The sequence below is a fragment of the Aptenodytes forsteri genome, unplaced genomic scaffold, assembly GCF_000699145.1.
Source record: "Aptenodytes forsteri isolate BGI_AS27 unplaced genomic scaffold, ASM69914v1 Scaffold96, whole genome shotgun sequence".
NCBI lineage: Eukaryota > Metazoa > Chordata > Aves > Sphenisciformes > Spheniscidae > Aptenodytes > Aptenodytes forsteri.
In genome coordinates this window covers 3,222,491-3,239,033 of record NW_008795029.1, presented here as the reverse complement: position 1 = coordinate 3,239,033, position 16,543 = coordinate 3,222,491, and the positions used below count along the sequence as shown (strand labels likewise).

General features: G+C 39.8%; 1 protein-coding gene across 1 annotated transcript in view; it reads left to right on the top strand.

Annotated features, from left to right (window-relative positions):
• Nucleotides 1-15,427, top strand: part of GRTP1 (growth hormone regulated TBC protein 1) — a 59,858-nt gene extending 44,431 nt beyond the window's left edge. The window contains exons 7-9 of the mRNA XM_009276149.2: nucleotides 12,195-12,367; nucleotides 12,492-12,677; nucleotides 14,940-15,427. Of these exons, the coding sequence (XP_009274424.1) occupies nucleotides 12,195-12,367; nucleotides 12,492-12,677; nucleotides 14,940-15,029 (449 nt within the window). The 3' untranslated portion in view covers nucleotides 15,030-15,427. The remainder of the gene's footprint in view (nucleotides 1-12,194; nucleotides 12,368-12,491; nucleotides 12,678-14,939) is intronic.
• The last annotated feature ends 1,116 nt before the right edge of the window (nucleotides 15,428-16,543 follow it).

Here is a 16,543-nt window from a genome sequence, read left to right as displayed (position 1 = left end):
TTGTGTTCCTTGATATTTCTGTATTTACACTGGAAGCGGGACCTAAATGACTTATTCCACCCAAAAAAGTCAAGTATGCCTCTTTCCTTCTGGCAAGCAAGCCTTGTATTTAATATAATTTCATTATGTTGGACTTGAGGTATCTTCAGTAGGCCTTCTGTGGTACTACTCTGGATGGGACTGCAGCCTTTGGCTGTCTGTGCAGGCAGTGGTATTTGCCTGTTTATCTCCCCAGTAAATCAAAGTTTCATCCCTTTCAAAAGCCACCAGCAGAATAAACTTTTCAAATGAAATCTTAGTTCAGTTAGGACTGATCAAAGGTAGAATTCCCTGGCTGTGTACAAAGGAGGAAGGTAGGCAGAGTGGTGGAAACACAAAGTGTGGGTTTGGGGGAAGAGGTCCCCTTTTTTTTTTTTTGAACGTGTAAAAACCAATTAGTGGCCAAGCTTTAGCATGCAGCACAAGGCTTACTTAGTTTGTGCTTTACATTTTATCGGAATAGCCATGTTGGAGGGATGTTTTATTTTTTCTTGTTTTAGCTAATGGCTCTAGTTGTGAAAGCACTAATGTGCCCATGTGGTATTGAAACTATAGTTTTGACAGAGCTGTCTCCGTGTTAAAGGGATTGTGCTGTTTTAACTGCAGAATTAAAGCAGCAGAGGTGCAAAGCCAAAGTGAGTAGTTTATTTCATTCCTCATAGCTTTTTTTTTTGACCTTCTAATGGTCAGCCAGGGCTCTGCATGTTCAATTACAGTTTTAATAATGCAGCCTTCCTGAATATGTCACTTTGACAGCAAGAAGCATAATATAATTGCTGACAAATGTATAATGGGGTTATAGGTGCTCAGTGCAGATCCTAATATACAGTTTCGTATTTTAACTTGTAAATCCCCGTAAGATGTATTCATATGCTTGAAGTAATCCATGTGTTAAATACCAAGACTCACAAAACTGGAAATGTAACTGGATTTGCTGTACAAGAAGCCAGCTGAGGAAATGGTAGTATTTCCTCCCATTCCCTCTGCAGCAGACTCGTTTGGCTAGAGCTTGTCTTTGTGAAAGGTCCCAAACTTGGTCTGAAAGAAAGACCCTACCACCGCTCCTAGTAGTGTATTCAAACTATAAATCACTCGTACTAAAAATGTTTGTTATACTGTTTATTGGAATTTGCCTTGTTCTAACTTGTAGCTATTGCTTCTTTTTAAGACTTTCTTTTACTATATTGAAAAGCCCATAATGCCTAGAGTATTTTCTCTATGAAGTGGTCAAGTTTTGCTTTTCATTTTCCTTGCATAATTCTACAAATAGAAAAAATTGAGCTCTGTAAGGAACTTCTCTAAGTAGTGTTTATAACCCTTTCTTTCACGTCCTTTCCAGTTCTTCAACTTCCTGCCTTAAATGTGAATATCAGAGCTGGATGCAGTTTTCTAACCTCAGTTTTGCTAATGTCATATACAAAGATGACATACTCTCTCCTTCAGTAGTGAATATATCCAAGCATTACTTTGGCTTTTCCTGAGCTAAGACGTGCTTACTCTGGATTTATTGTATTTGCAACTTAAGATACTGCAAAATTGCTTGTTTTAAATTGCTCAGCTGTATTGTCAAGGTTTGTTTTCTTTAATATGGCATAGTATGAAGAGGCACTGACAGCAGGCTTTGATATTGTTTCAAAATACAGTATAATGCATAGGTGGCTACATACATAATGTGTTTGTGGAAGGAGATGTGCTTTGGGAGTAAAGGAAATTATCTGAAGAAAATCACGTGCAGTGCACAGTGGCAACTTTTGTCTGCTAAGTGTACAAGAAGTGACTCCTGTTTAGTTTCGGAGAGATGCTTGAGAAATACCACCTCAGTTGTTTCACGTGTTTTATGTTCAGAAGACTTGAATGCTTTACTAAGCTTTCAATTCATGGCTAGTGGAGAAGTCTCATTTGTTCCTCTTATAGTTTTAAAACCTGTTGCTTCAAGATTAAAATTAATTCTCGTTAGCTTCTTCAAGCTTGAAGTAAGAGGATTGTAGCTTTCATTCCCCTTCTCTTCAGACTGAAGGGTTGGATTGGTTTCCCTCTCCAAATATCAGGCTAGAACCGTATATGTCTGTCCAGCTTTCTATTTTAAGCCTCCTGCTTCTGTCCCAGTCTTAAGTAATGTGCTCAGTAGTTCCAATGGCGTGACTGTAGCGTTCTCGTAAAGAGCTGAAGAAAATGTAACGCTGGGGTTCTTCTTAAGTGTGAGAGAATATAAACGCTGTGTTTTGTGCTGAGGTGTTAAGAAGAATCTTGTCGGTGCAGTGAACTGGTAAAATAGCTATTCTTCCTAATCCCATAGAGGAATTAAAAAAGCCACAGATCCAGGAATCCTTATTCAGCTGAAGTCATCAGTCATTAAGACTCACTGTACAACTGTAAACTCATTTTAAAAAAAAAAAAAAAGTTTGTTTCCTCTACAGGCAAGATAAGCAGTTGTGGTGGTCTTCAATGCTTGTTCATGAATTTCCCCTCCATTTGAGGAAACTGGTGTTAAAAGTCTGTCAAAGCGTTTTGTGAATGAAAAGCCTTGGCTCCGGGGACCATCGTCAACCCAGTAAGCTGTGGCTTTCTCCAACGCATCCAGCTCTTTAGACTGGCGCAATTCATAGAGTGCAATGACTGGAGTCAGGCCAGGCTGTTTGGAAGCAGCCGAGTGGTGAATAACCCGTGTCCATTGGTGTCTGTCAGCTCACTGATACTATGAAAAAGCCACTATCCACAAAAGGAGCAATTCCAATGGTAGTGGATATGAAGAGGGGGGAGAGGGAAGAAAGGAGAATTGGCCAACAGCATTTTGCTTAGTTAGGTAATCTGTACAAGAGTGCTTTGGTAGCTATAACTTTAATCTAGACTAGTTTTTAATGATGCAAATGTCTCTACTGAGCAGCACATAACAGAGTTAGTATTTAAAAAAAAAAAAACCAAAACAAACACAAAACAAAAAAACAAACCCAAACATTGGCCAGTTTCATTCTCCATAACTGTAATGTCTGAAAGTTGCATTTGTGCTTTCTAACATGCTGCCAACTTCGATTTGTTTCTCTGAGAGGTTACACATGGAGTCTTTGTTTCTTTGTATTTCATCTCTGCCTTCTGTAATGTCTGGAAGGATATCATCTTTGCCTTTCTTTCCATTGTCTTTATAATTAACAAGCATCCTCCTTCAATTTCCAAATGGTAGCTACTGCATCTTCTCAGAATCCCACTGTGCTGTGTGAAATGCAAATAGGAAACCGAAGGGCTCTTTCTGCTCCACAGGATCAGTTTTCCACGTTTGGGATCAGAAGCAAGAGATGAATACAGGCAGATGAGATTATGTAGAAACAACCACACACTGCCATTTTGTGCTTGCTGAAAAGGTGTTAATAGTAAATCATTTCTCAAAATACTATTATTCTAAATTTTGTGTAATTTCAGAATTACAACCAATAAGCATCCATAAAATGCTTTCAGACTCTTTTTTTTTTTAAGGTAGTTCAGCCATCCAAAATTAATTGGGCTTGCTTATGGTTTTTTAAAGCTAATGTTCAATTGTGAATGATAGGGCTACTGCTGTTCTGGTGTCAGTTCAGTACCTCAGGACAGAAGTTCTGCTTCAGTTTGGTTTGATGAAGGAAAAATAAAATATGGCTTGAACCTGTTTGGGGTTTGTTTCTTTGTTGGATTCCCCCCCCCCCCCCCCGCCCCCGGCGCGGGGAGAATTAGGAACTTATTTTTAAAAAAAAACATAGTTAAGAGTTCAGCTTACCGTTTAACCACATATCTGCAGGATATCACTTTGGCCAGGACATCTGCAGGGGGTCACTTTGGCCTGATATTGCAAAAAGAATTGGCAGTACTCTTGGTTTTCCTCCTTTTCCTGTTGTGACTTTCTGATTTCCTCCCAAACATAGGTTGTCCAACTTTTTATGGCAGGGTCCTGATGTACATTCTTAGAAGACCTATTGCACCTTTTTGGACTATCCCATGGTAGAAATAAAATAGCAGAACATTGCCCTGTCTTCTTGGACAAAGCAGGCTGAGAGTCGCAAACAGGGAGAATGATTGAGTCAGTAAATTGTGTAGGAATAGCATAAATGGCATTTAGATGCTCTGAAGGTGAGAAGGGACTGCTATTATAATCTAGTTTGACCTCTCTGTAACTGAAGTGATGAAACTCATTCCATGTGTTGCATGAAGTTCATAAACTCAGCTATGATAGCATATCTTTTTGGAAAGGAAAACTTTGCATTGCCAAGGTTATTTAAAATAACCCCTGTGTTCAGTAACATGCAAACAGCTAAGTTTTTATAGTGAAGGATTACTGGAAAGGATTTTTTCCCACAAAGGCACATGGTGGAATCTGTTTCTGTTTTGACTTGAAATATGGAACTGAGTGCTATTCATGAAGTTGGCCGATTCTGTTCGTGGCAACCTCTGCTTTTGCCTGCCAGCATTCAGGCCTGCTCTATTTGTCTCTTCTGGATTCCCGTGAAGTCCAGTAGCAAGTGGTAATGTGCATCTACAGCAAGAAGACACTTTTGAATGTTGCATAGTGGTATAAAAATGAATTATTTTTGCTTGTTTGGGGGAGGAAGGAGAACTTTAATCTCCCCCCCCACGGCTCTCATGGACATTATAAACATATTCTTGTGCATAAAATACTTTACATTGCTTATGACGGTGAGAAAAGTTAAACCAGCTAATATTTAATTTTTCAGTTTGGTTAAATAAATTGGATCACCAAGACAAATCACTCGGTTTGTCCCAGGCTGGGTTATATAGGCTCTTGAAATAACAGTTAGAAATGCTGGAAGATAAGCAGCAGAGCTGAGGTCTTGTCTTGGGTATTTCTATAACACTAAGAATTCATATCATGTTAGTTCCAGTAGGAGTATTTATATTTAACCTGACATATGCACAACAGACTTAAAGGATTCTTTTTTAACTTCTGCAGCTCTGACTTGTAGAGGTAATTTAAGGCTATAAGAGTACTGCTTCTTAAACTTATTTTTGGAATCTCTTAATCTATTTGTAATGGAGAACAAGGTCATACAGTCCCTACAAGCTTTATCCTTATTTCCTGCAAATCTCATTACTGCTCTGGAGCACAAGCAGACAGTTATGTCTTAGCCCTGGACATCCTGGTAGGATTCAGAGCGGCGCTAATTATTGTGATAGGGAGACAGTGAAATGTACTTTAAGGAACATCTCTGCTAGATGCTGAGCTAGAACAGGTTTCAAGCTAAGTGACAGCATGCCACAGTCCGTGCAGTGTTAGTAACAAAAAGCCCTTTAAACAAGGAAAAAAGTCCCTTCATCTAGTCACCTGTGTTGTACAGTAGCAATAAAATACCTGGCAGTTGGTGGAGCTGTTTTTTCCTTTTTGCTACTCAACTCCAAGAGGAAGAGAAGCTGATGATCCCGGCAGAGCCATGGGGCTGCGCTGCTGTTCGGGGTCAGGACTTTGATGAGGACGGGGCACTTGGTGGGGCGAATTCCATGTGGGATGCTGCCTGCATTGCCCTCTGCTGTGCTCTCGGGCACTCTTAAACTTAGCAAGGCATCCAAAATCCATAGGCAGGCACCAGGAACGACAGACCAGGCAAAGCAGGTGCATGTGGGTAAGCAACAGACAAAGGAAAGCTGAGAGGAAAGCAAGGAAAGCCTAGGACCAGTTTACAAAAGAGCTTGGAAACGTGGAGTTTCATATTGGGAAACTTAATTTTCATCTAGACATTTTCCTGGAATTTAATAATAATTTAATAATAGAACATAATAATAATCTATAATACAATATTTCATTTGTTGCCTTCCAGAAGATGTGATGAAAAGTAATGATGTAGTGTGTGATCACCAAATTGTTAACATTATCACTTTGACAAATTGAGGAATAAACGGAAGCAATCTGGCTGTGTGTTTTTTCAGGGCGATGGTATATTGTCAGAGGACATTCCTATAAGCCAACCTAGATCAATAGATACACAATATAATTAGCCTACATTTGGGTTTTTTGGTTGTTTTGTGGTGGGTTTTTTTAATTAGTAAGTGGCAGATTGGGAGCAGTTACTGACTCAGGTCCGTTCTGGGTCATCAACTGCTCAGTATTTTGCCAGATTATTGGCAGGGAAAAATAATTAATACACTAATTAGATGTGGATCATGCAAATCTAGAAATTTCAAATAATGGGGGGGGGGGTTTTTTTTTGGATTCCCCCCCCCCCCCAGTTCCCTGGAGGATTAGGAACTTATTTTTAAAAAAAAACATAGTTAAGAGTTCAGCTTACCGTTTAACCACATATCTGCAGGATATCACTTTGGCCAGGACATCTGCAGGGGGTCACTTTGGCCTGATATTGCAAAAAGAATTGGCAGTACTCTTGGTTTTCCTCCTTTTCCTGTTGTGACTTTCTGATTTCCTCCCAAACATAGGTTGTCCAACTTTTTATGGCAGGCTCATGATGTACATTCTTAGAAGACCTATTGCACCTTTTTGGACTATCCCATGGTAGAAATAAAATAGCAGAACATTGCCCTGTCTTCTTGGACAAAGCAGGCTGAGAGTCGCAAACAGGGAGAATGATTGAGTCAGTAAATTGTGTAGGAATAGCATAAATGGCATTTAGATGCTCTGAAGGTGAGAAGGGACTGCTATTATAATCTAGTTTGACCTCTCTGTAACTGAAGTGATGAAACTCATTCCATGTGTTGCATGAAGTTCATAAACTCAGCTATGATAGCATATCTTTTTGGAAAGGAAAACTTTGCATTGCCAAGGTTATTTAAAATAACCCCTGTGTTCAGTAACATGCAAACAGCTAAGTTTTTATAGTGAAGGATTACTGGAAAGGATTTTTTCCCACAAAGGCACATGGTGGAATCTGTTTCTGTTTTGACTTGAAATATGGAACTGAGTGCTATTCATGAAGTTGGCCGATTCTGTTCGTGGCAACCTCTGCTTTTGCCTGCCAGCATTCAGGCCTGCTCTATTTGTCTCTTCTGGATTCCCGTGAAGTCCAGTAGCAAGTGGTAATGTGCATCTACAGCAAGAAGACACTTTTGAATGTTGCATAGTGGTATAAAAATGAATTATTTTTGCTTGTTTGGGGGAGGAAGGAGAACTTTAATCTCCCCCCCCACGGCTCTCATGGACATTATAAACATATTCTTGTGCATAAAATACTTTACATTGCTTATGACTGTGAGAAAAGTTAAACCAGCTAATATTTAATTTTTCAGTTTGGTTAAATAAATTGGATCACCAAGACAAATCACTCGGTTTGTCCCAGGCTGGGTTATATAGGCTCTTGAAATAACAGTTAGAAATGCTGGAAGATAAGCAGCAGAGCTGAGGTCTTGTCTTGGGTATTTCTATAACACTAAGAATTCATATCATGTTAGTTCCAGTAGGAGTATTTATATTTAACCTGACATATGCACAACAGACTTAAAGGATTCTTTTTTAACTTCTGCAGCTCTGACTTGTAGAGGTAATTTAAGGCTATAAGAGTACTGCTTCTTAAACTTATTTTTGGAATCTCTTAATCTATTTGTAATGGAGAACAAGGTCATACAGTCCCTACAAGCTTTATCCTTATTTCCTGCAAATCTCATTACTGCTCTGGAGCACAAGCAGACAGTTATGTCTTAGCCCTGGACATCCTGGTAGGATTCAGAGCGGCGCTAATTATTGTGATAGGGAGACAGTGAAATGTACTTTAAGGAACATCTCTGCTAGATGCTGAGCTAGAACAGGTTTCAAGCTAAGTGACAGCATGCCACAGTCCGTGCAGTGTTAGTAACAAAAAGCCCTTTAAACAAGGAAAAAAGTCCCTTCATCTAGTCACCTGTGTTGTACAGTAGTAATAAAATACCTGGCAGTTGGTGGAGCTGTTTTTTCCTTTTTGCTACTCAACTCCAAGAGGAAGAGAAGCTGATGATCCCGGCAGAGCCATGGGGCTGCGCTGCTGTTCGGGGTCAGGACTTTGATGAGGACGGGGCACTTGGTGGGGCGAATTCCATGTGGGATGCTGCCTGCATTGCCCTCTGCTGTGCTCTCGGGCACTCTTAAACTTAGCAAGGCATCCAAAATCCATAGGCAGGCACCAGGAACGACAGACCAGGCAAAGCAGGTGCATGTGGGTAAGCAACAGACAAAGGAAAGCTGAGAGGAAAGCAAGGAAAGCCTAGGACCAGTTTACAAAAGAGCTTGGAAACGTGGAGTTTCATATTGGGAAACTTAATTTTCATCTAGACATTTTCCTGGAATTTAATAATAATTTAATAATAGAACATAATAATAATCTATAATACAATATTTCATTTGTTGCCTTCCAGAAGATGTGATGAAAAGTAATGATGTAGTGTGTGATCACCAAAATGTTAACATTATCACTTTGACAAATTGAGGAATAAACGGAAGCAATCTGGCTGTGTGTTTTTTCAGGGCGATGGTATATTGTCAGAGGACATTCCTATAAGCCAACCTAGATCAATAGATACACAATATAATTAGCCTACATTTGGGTTTTTTGGTTGTTTTGTGGTGGGTTTTTTTAATTAGTAAGTGGCAGATTGGGAGCAGTTACTGACTCAGGTCCGTTCTGGGTCATCAACTGCTCAGTATTTTGCCAGATTATTGGCAGGGAAAAATAATTAATACACTAATTAGATGTGGATCATGCAAATCTAGAAATTTCAAATAATTTGTAAGATAAGATATGGAAGGAACATGAAGCTAATGTATTTTGATGGTAGGTGAGTAAAAATAATTTGCTGCGCAGCATCTTGTGGAAAAACAGCTTTGTGGTGAGGGGGAGGGTTAGGCTTGTGTAGACTTGTTTATAAACAAGGATATCTTGACTTTAGGGAGAGATTCTGGGCAGAGCAGCCAATTATAAAAGATTAGGAAAATAGGGCACACAGTGAAACATTTGCAGCAAGGGAGAGCTGCAGTATTTTTGCTGAGGGGACATTTCCGGAAGGCTTAGGGCCTGGGCATCCCTAGCAAATAAGAACAGAATAGAAGAGCCACGTAGGTTAAATGTTACCAAGCACTTACTTAGGCGCCGAACCAAGTTACAAAACCATTTTCACTAGCGAGACCAGACACGGACCGTGAAAGGTGGCTCGAGCATGACACTGGACCCTCTTCTGACTCGCCTGTGTAGTTCTGGCTAACCCTGTGTAGCCCTGATGACGTGGTGCAGGTCCCTCGGGCAGAGTGCAGCCGTGGGTGCTGCTGGCCGTGCTCCAGGGCGGCAGTGCCTAGAGGCCTGGCACCCCTCCGGGGGTAACGCTGCCCTCGGAAGATCGATGTTTGTTAGAGCTGTAAGGTTAGATCTGTGCTGTCCCCTGGGCTACTGCAATGCTGTTAACGTTCCTTGTCGATGATCTGTGGGTAAGTTTTGCACAAATACGGGGTCCTGCAGGAATGTTTCTGGAGGATTGGAAATGCGGCTCTCCTAATTTGAGGAGCTAATTTTATATGCATACATTTATGTATAAAAGTATACATATATAGTAAAATTATATATTAAATTATAATTACATATTAATTAGGTGTAATAATTATAATTAATACTCACAGTAACTATAATTAATGTATAATAATTACATATAAAAATGTCTTGGATGCAGGTTCTTTTAATGTAACATCTTTCTGTTGTGAACTGGCAGCTAATATCCTGGAAAAAACCTGCTACTCGGTTATTGGCATTTGCATAAAATCGTTAATCACTCCTCCCGCTTGTTTTGCAGTGGCGCTGGGCTGAACGTTGCAGTGCTGCGTACTGGGGCACATGGGAGCCGCTCCTGCTCCACGAGGAACAGCGGGAGGCTGCCCCAGATAAATGAATAGTTCCTTTTTCCTTTCTGTCCAGCAGTACGATCTAACAAACTTGAATGAAATTTTAATTTATGCCGAGGCTTCCCGGCTGCTTGCTGCTTCAGTAATTCAAGGAGTGACGTATCCAAGTTGCTTGGCTGTTAACTTTTTACTCGCCAGCTCTCAAAAAGCTGGGTGGGTGTCCGGTTGCGTTCTCACTGAGATCCTGACATTTACTTCGCTGTACAAATTAAAAATAGCAGCTGCTGTTGATTTCAGCATATCGGATGATTTGCAGCAGTGCAGAGCAGAGAGCGTGTGGGCTGCTGTCCTTCCTCCCGAGGACACTCGCCAGTGGTTACTTGAAGTTTTAAGTACTAACGTGTCTCAGGAGCACAAAAAAGAAAAAATTGGTTTGTGGATGTATGAGAGGAGGAGGAAGGGTAGGAAAGGGAAGAAGGCTTGTTCTGTTACGTGAAATGTGATTCTTTGTTTTTCACTTACATTAAAGCAGTATTTTTAAAAAAAATTACTCAGCCAGTTAACGTTACTTTACCTGCAATTCCAATTCACAAATGAGCATACCACTAACACAAAATACGGAGAAAGAGAGGTTTTTGTGTTGGCTTTGAGGTCATGGTGTGAGTCCGTTTGTTTTTAGTACATTTTTTCATGGGATTACTTGTGCTTTAGCTCTCGGAGCTTTCCCTACAAGCAATTGAAAGGCAAACAGTTAAAGGAATGTGTATGGTGGCAGTGACTCTTATGTCTGTGGAGGAGTTTTACCTATCATTCTTCAGTGGGAACAAAGAACATAAGGATCACAGACAAAAAGCTACATTCCTAAAGGTTGACTGCGATGCTGCTTAGAACCATAAAAACTGTAGATGTTCCGCCATTTGAACAGGACAAATGGAGAGCAAATATCTCCTGGGGTAGGAAGTCTGTTCAAGAAAACCATTGACACAGAAAAGAGTGGAATATTAAACTGCTCTTTGTGATTTCAATAGAGAAATTAAAGTGGTTATAAATGTACTGCATAATTTGGACATCTTAAACATTTGTGGCACGGGGAGGTTTTATTAAAAATATTTCAGACAAATAGACTGCTCTTTCCAATTTCTTCGCCTTCATGTGAACCATCAGTCTATGCTGTGTCTGTCTGGGAACCTTGGCAGAAACCAGCTAAGTTACGAGAATCCCAAGTTCCAGCTTTCCAGAATCAGTGAAGGAAAGAAACACATAGGAAGGTGCTTGTGTTACCAGTTATTTCTTTCAGTAAATAATGTTAATAATGTAGGTCTTGTCAGCAAAGCACTAGTGAACCATCAATGATTTCTTCCCAGGGCTGGAGCCATCAAATCCAGCTTAAATGTTTTGGTCAACATCTAAACCCAAAACATTAATTCCTTAAAAATCTGTGTAACTCTTGCCCCTTGTTGGACTGTCTGAACACTTATGAGCTAAAATAATCTTTTTCGTCTCGCAAGTATACCCAGAACTACTTCTTTATAGAACTGAGATGCTTGTTATTCATCCTGCACCTTGGCAATGAAAATGCTTACCCTGTCAAACAGGCTGTGGAGTAACAGTCATAGTGTGCTCTATTTTTCTTAATTTTTGATTTAACGGTTTAGTGCAGTGACCAGCAGTGTAGGAGATGTAGGTCTAATTTCAGCCTCTGTCTTGCAGATAAATTAAGTAGGAAGACATGTTGCCTGGGGGGAACCTGCCATTCACTTCCTTTTGGAATGACTCTATGAAAAGTGGGATTTCCATGGCTCAGAGAAAAAGAGAAGATCCCCCCAGGAGGGGTACCTGTCCTCCAGCACCCCAGCACAGCTGACACTCTCAGAAATTCACGTTTCCAGTTTGTGACTGGACCCAGTCTAAAGGCTATGGGTTGTTTTGAGGTTGTTTGGGGTTTTTTTGTTACCTGTCTGGGTATTGTGCAGACTGGGAGGTGTGCAGCCCCCACACATGGAAAGGAGGTGGTGGTTATATTGAACTGTTTAAATATTAGTAAGACTTTTGTAGTCTAAGCTAGTAGTTAAAAACCACCTAGACTATCCTTCTTCGGGAAGGAAGAATGAATTGCCACAAAACATCAGAGAGAAAGAAGATACTTTGGTAGGCATGAATGAAGTGTTTGTGTAGAGGGATCAGCCTTGGCTGAAAGAGAAGTGCTGTATGACCACAATGCAGACTTCTTCACTGCATGGTTTAATTTACTCCAACTTGGGATTCATAGGCTCAACATGCCTTTATACACTCAGCTGTACAGGACATTCTCTTCAATTTTGTGGAAAAATCACATCCAAAGATTCCTGAGTTTTGGTTTCTTCTCTCCAAGATTATTACAGTCCTGCAATGTTGGGCCTGAAAACTGATCAGGAAGTCCTTGGAGAACTTGTGAAAATGAAAGTTCCAGCTGTGGCAGAGCTGATGGAAAGACATGGAGTCATGTGGACCCTAGTGGTGTCACGCTGGTTTATATGCTTGTTCATTGACATTCTGCCAGTAGAGGTAATTGGTAATATAAAGTTCTCTTAATATACACTCATAATCATTATTTCATTTGTAGTGCTTTAGTAATAATTACCTACTGGAAATCAAGAAGCTGTAATCTGAATTCTCCCCTTTCCTGCAGACTGTGCTCCGAATATGGGATTGTTTATTCTATGAAGGGTCAAAGATCATCTTCCGTGTGGCCTTAACGTTAATTAAGCAACACCAAGCTTTTATTTTGGAAGCCACGAATTTCCCTGACATTTGTGATAAATTTAAGCAGATCACCAAAGGAACATTTGTAACGGAGTGTCACAGCTTCATGCAGGTAAATTCTCTGCAGCTTTTAGTTCTTACAAATTAAAAACAAGACTGACTTAGAAATGTTTTGCTCAGTCAAGAAGATGGATATGGTTAGGAGAAATGTATCAGTAGGAATTGCCAAAAGGATGAAGAATGTTTTTATATAAGAAATGCAAATCTTTTAAAGAATTTTTCAAAAGAATTACTATCTAAATCCATGCATAGTAAGTCATTCACATTATCTGTCATACAGGGCAAAAAATTCTTTCTGCCCTTTTTACCAGCTAAGCCAGGAAGTCTGACGAGAAAATAACTTTAGTGCATTCTTTCAGTGAACTATACATTGTGTTCCTGTGCTCTTTTTCAGGTGAATTGTAGTAGAATATTGTAGAATAGACACAAAGCTTTCTGCCCTTTTTACCAGCTAAACCAGGATTTCTGATGAGAAAATAACTTTAGTGCATTCTTTCAGTGAACTATACATTGTGTTCCTGTGCTCTTTTTCAGGTGAATTGTAGTAGAATATTGTAGAATAGACACAAAGTGAATTTTAAACTTGCACTGATAAATATTCATAGTGCCAGAATATAAAGCATTATGTTTAGTCAAAGAACAAAAAGGTAGCACCAAGTTCTTTTTTCCAGACAAAATCCATGAAGTTGACTGCTCAAGTCTTATGACAACCTGCAAACTAAGAATTATTCTTGTAAACTATTAATAGATTGGATGCCCCATCTGTATAAAACACTAGATTCAGAGCTTAACTCAGAAGATTGAAATGTAAAAGATGTTAATTAAAAAAAACACAACAAAAAGGCAGGAGCACATCTGTCATAAATCACTTGGCCAACTCCACTATCATCGTTTGCTAAGTGTGTGTAACACTATATCCCAATAGGTGACTTTTACTCCCAAAAGAGTTTTGTGTTCATGTCAGAGCTCTGTGCATAGGTCTGTCATAGTAGGATGTCATTTATGTTGTTTCATCTTTGCTCATATAGAAGAAAAATAAGCTTAACTTACTAGTGTTTGTGAGCCTTTTAATTAAAGGAGCAAGGGAAAAATAAATCGCAGGTACAGCTTAATTTAGAGAGGAGATGTTTGAGGGGTTTTCCCATTCCATAACAGGTTTTAAATAAGAGTTTTGTTAAATGTTAACTGCCATGAGATTGATACAAACACTTGTCCTTGAAGGACTTCCCCCCTCCCCCTTTAATTACATTACATTTTACAGCAGCTGTTTTTAGAAAAATCAGCTACTTTTTTCTTGCAATTACTCTGAATAAAACATTTATTTTAACTGTGGTGGTTACTGTAGTGAGGGGCTTTCAAGGCAATTAAACAAACAATTTAGGTTAAGTTCTTATGTAACTTTGAAACACATACTTTTGGGTTTGTGTTGTTTTTTTTTTCCAGCAGTAGACAGTGGTAGCAGCGGAGGTGATGACAGTTCAGTATTTTATACCCCCCTCCCCCTGAACAAAATCTTAGTTTTTAGTTTAATGCAATGCAGACTTCTTTACTAGAATGCTGTTCAAAACTGGCTCAATTATAATCTGATCTCCAGAGTTGTCAGTTACAACTACAGAGAACTGAGGGGCCCACACATCTTAACTGTAGGTTAAAGTGCATAAACTTGCAGCTTGCTTCATAGTTTTGTTCAGTCAGAAGTTTTAGATGAAGTAGTAAAAACAAATGTTTTGTTCTTGAGCAACAAAAGTCAAAGCAAAAAATATTACAGATGTGTGACAGCATTTGAAATGCCTCAAATTCTTACATCCATATACATTGCTACTCTGGAAAGATCAGTAGAGAAGAAGAGCAAAGGTGGCACAGCAAGGGACTAAGACTGATTTTTTGCAGTAGGAACATATTGTTGTATGCATGTATGGGTGCCAGAGCCTGAACAACCTATGCTAGCTCCACAAAATGCACTGGTGCTTTGTAGCATTACCCAGGATAGCTTAATACGTTCTAAATACATCTGCCATCCACCAACACAAATGCCTTCTAAAATAATTTTAACTGGATGCTTACATTCAAACTAGCTTTTGTATTGTTGCTTTTGTGTAACTTACAGCACTTGTTATGAGCTGCAGGTTTACCATGTCTTTACAGCAGAGTAGCTGGAGATGCTACCCTGTTACAAGGAGGCCAAACAGCAGCAAGCATTTTCACAGTATGGATGTCAAAGCAGGGATTTCACACTTTGGAGAATTATGTGAGAATTCCAGCATGTTGTCTAAAGACAGAATTTTAACTAAGAATTTTCTCCTTTTGCCCCCAGAAAATATTCACAGACCCTGGAAGCTTGTCCATGGCAACAATTAACAAACTCCGAGACACTTGTAGAGAGAAGTTGCTTTCTCAGGGGTAACTCACCAGATTTAACCAGGTGGTCAGATACTACAGCAATTGACACATTCCTCTATTTGCACTGACTAGAGCACACTTTAAGCTTTCCATGAGTCAACTGACACTTGACCAATCTTTCCTGCCTTTCAAGTAAGTGTTGTTAATATTTTGTACTGTATGTCAGACTTCATAACTGGAACTGGTGGTTCTGTTGTTTGTTTGTTTGTAAGGATTAAAGTGTTTTCAGAGTAGAATGTGATCAGTGTCAGGACACTCCTTTTAAAAAAGCAATTACCATCCTTGTCTTTTCAGGGCATTTTGTAATGTTAAAAGAAAACAGGTGTATAAAATTACATATCCTTCCTACTGTATTAACTGTGACACTGCTATCATTTGTACAAAATAAATTAATTTAATTTGTCAGAACCTGTTTCTTGGTGTGAAGAGAGTAAAATATCTGATCTCTTTCCTGACTGCCACTAGTTGGCTAGAATACAAGCATCTTCCTTTTTCCTTGCTGCTGTCACTTAAGAAACTCAATAAATATGGTAAAGTGCAGGGCAAGACAGCAATGAGGAAGGTGATCTTCATCTTCACTAACAGTTACTCTATGCAGTGTGTAACAGCTCTTCAGGTAAAGGCAGCAGGGAACACGTGCAATCCAGGCTACAGAAAGCAGCAGCAACAGTTCTTTTCTAACCACTCTTAATATCTTATACACTTATTTGGGGTTTTCTAGCTCTAGCACAGTAGGTAACAAATAATTTCACTCAAATCTGGAAGTAGCATTTCTCACTTTGTTGTTAAGGGATGCTGAAAGTAGATGCTGCGCTATGTGCTGGTATACTGAGGTTGCGCTACAGGTGTTGTTGTTAAGGGATGCTGAAAGTAGATGCTGCGCTACTTTGTGCTGGTATACTGAGGTTGCACTACAGGTGCTATATCCTCATATACCTGTGTCCCTGAAAATGTTGGGAGAAACACTCATAAAGATAGCCACAGACAGACTTCTTCCTTGCCAGGGTGAGACATCGGGCAGTTCCAAAGCTGTACCTTAATGCAAGTCTAAATATCCTACCCCTGGACAGAAACAAGCAAAGCAGCAGCCCAGCCCCTGGCACTTCCAGCCCTGCTGGAGCCAGGTGCCTGTGAATTGCTTTCTTGTCCTTACAGAGCCCTCTCGTGGCCAAATCCTTTCCCTCTCCTTCCTGCTGGGGAAGGGAGGGAAGACTGAAGAGAGGCCAGCAATTTGTGCTTTTTATTCTCCCTGTTGAACTACTGTGGAAAGCCTCACCTTTTAACACCACACCTCTTTTCAGACTCTACTCCAAGTTATCTTCATTCCTTGTCAAGTAAGGCTTCCCCCCCCCCGCAGATTGAGTTTGTTTCATTCCTCAGCAGGAAAAAAAAGTTTCAGAGGAAGCAGATGGGTGCTCTTCTAGACAAGTAAAGACAGCTACTTAGCAGTATCATTCCAAGCTATCCCATCCTTTACAGTACCAGACAGGCACCTTTCTCCCCAAGTACTGAGTTGTA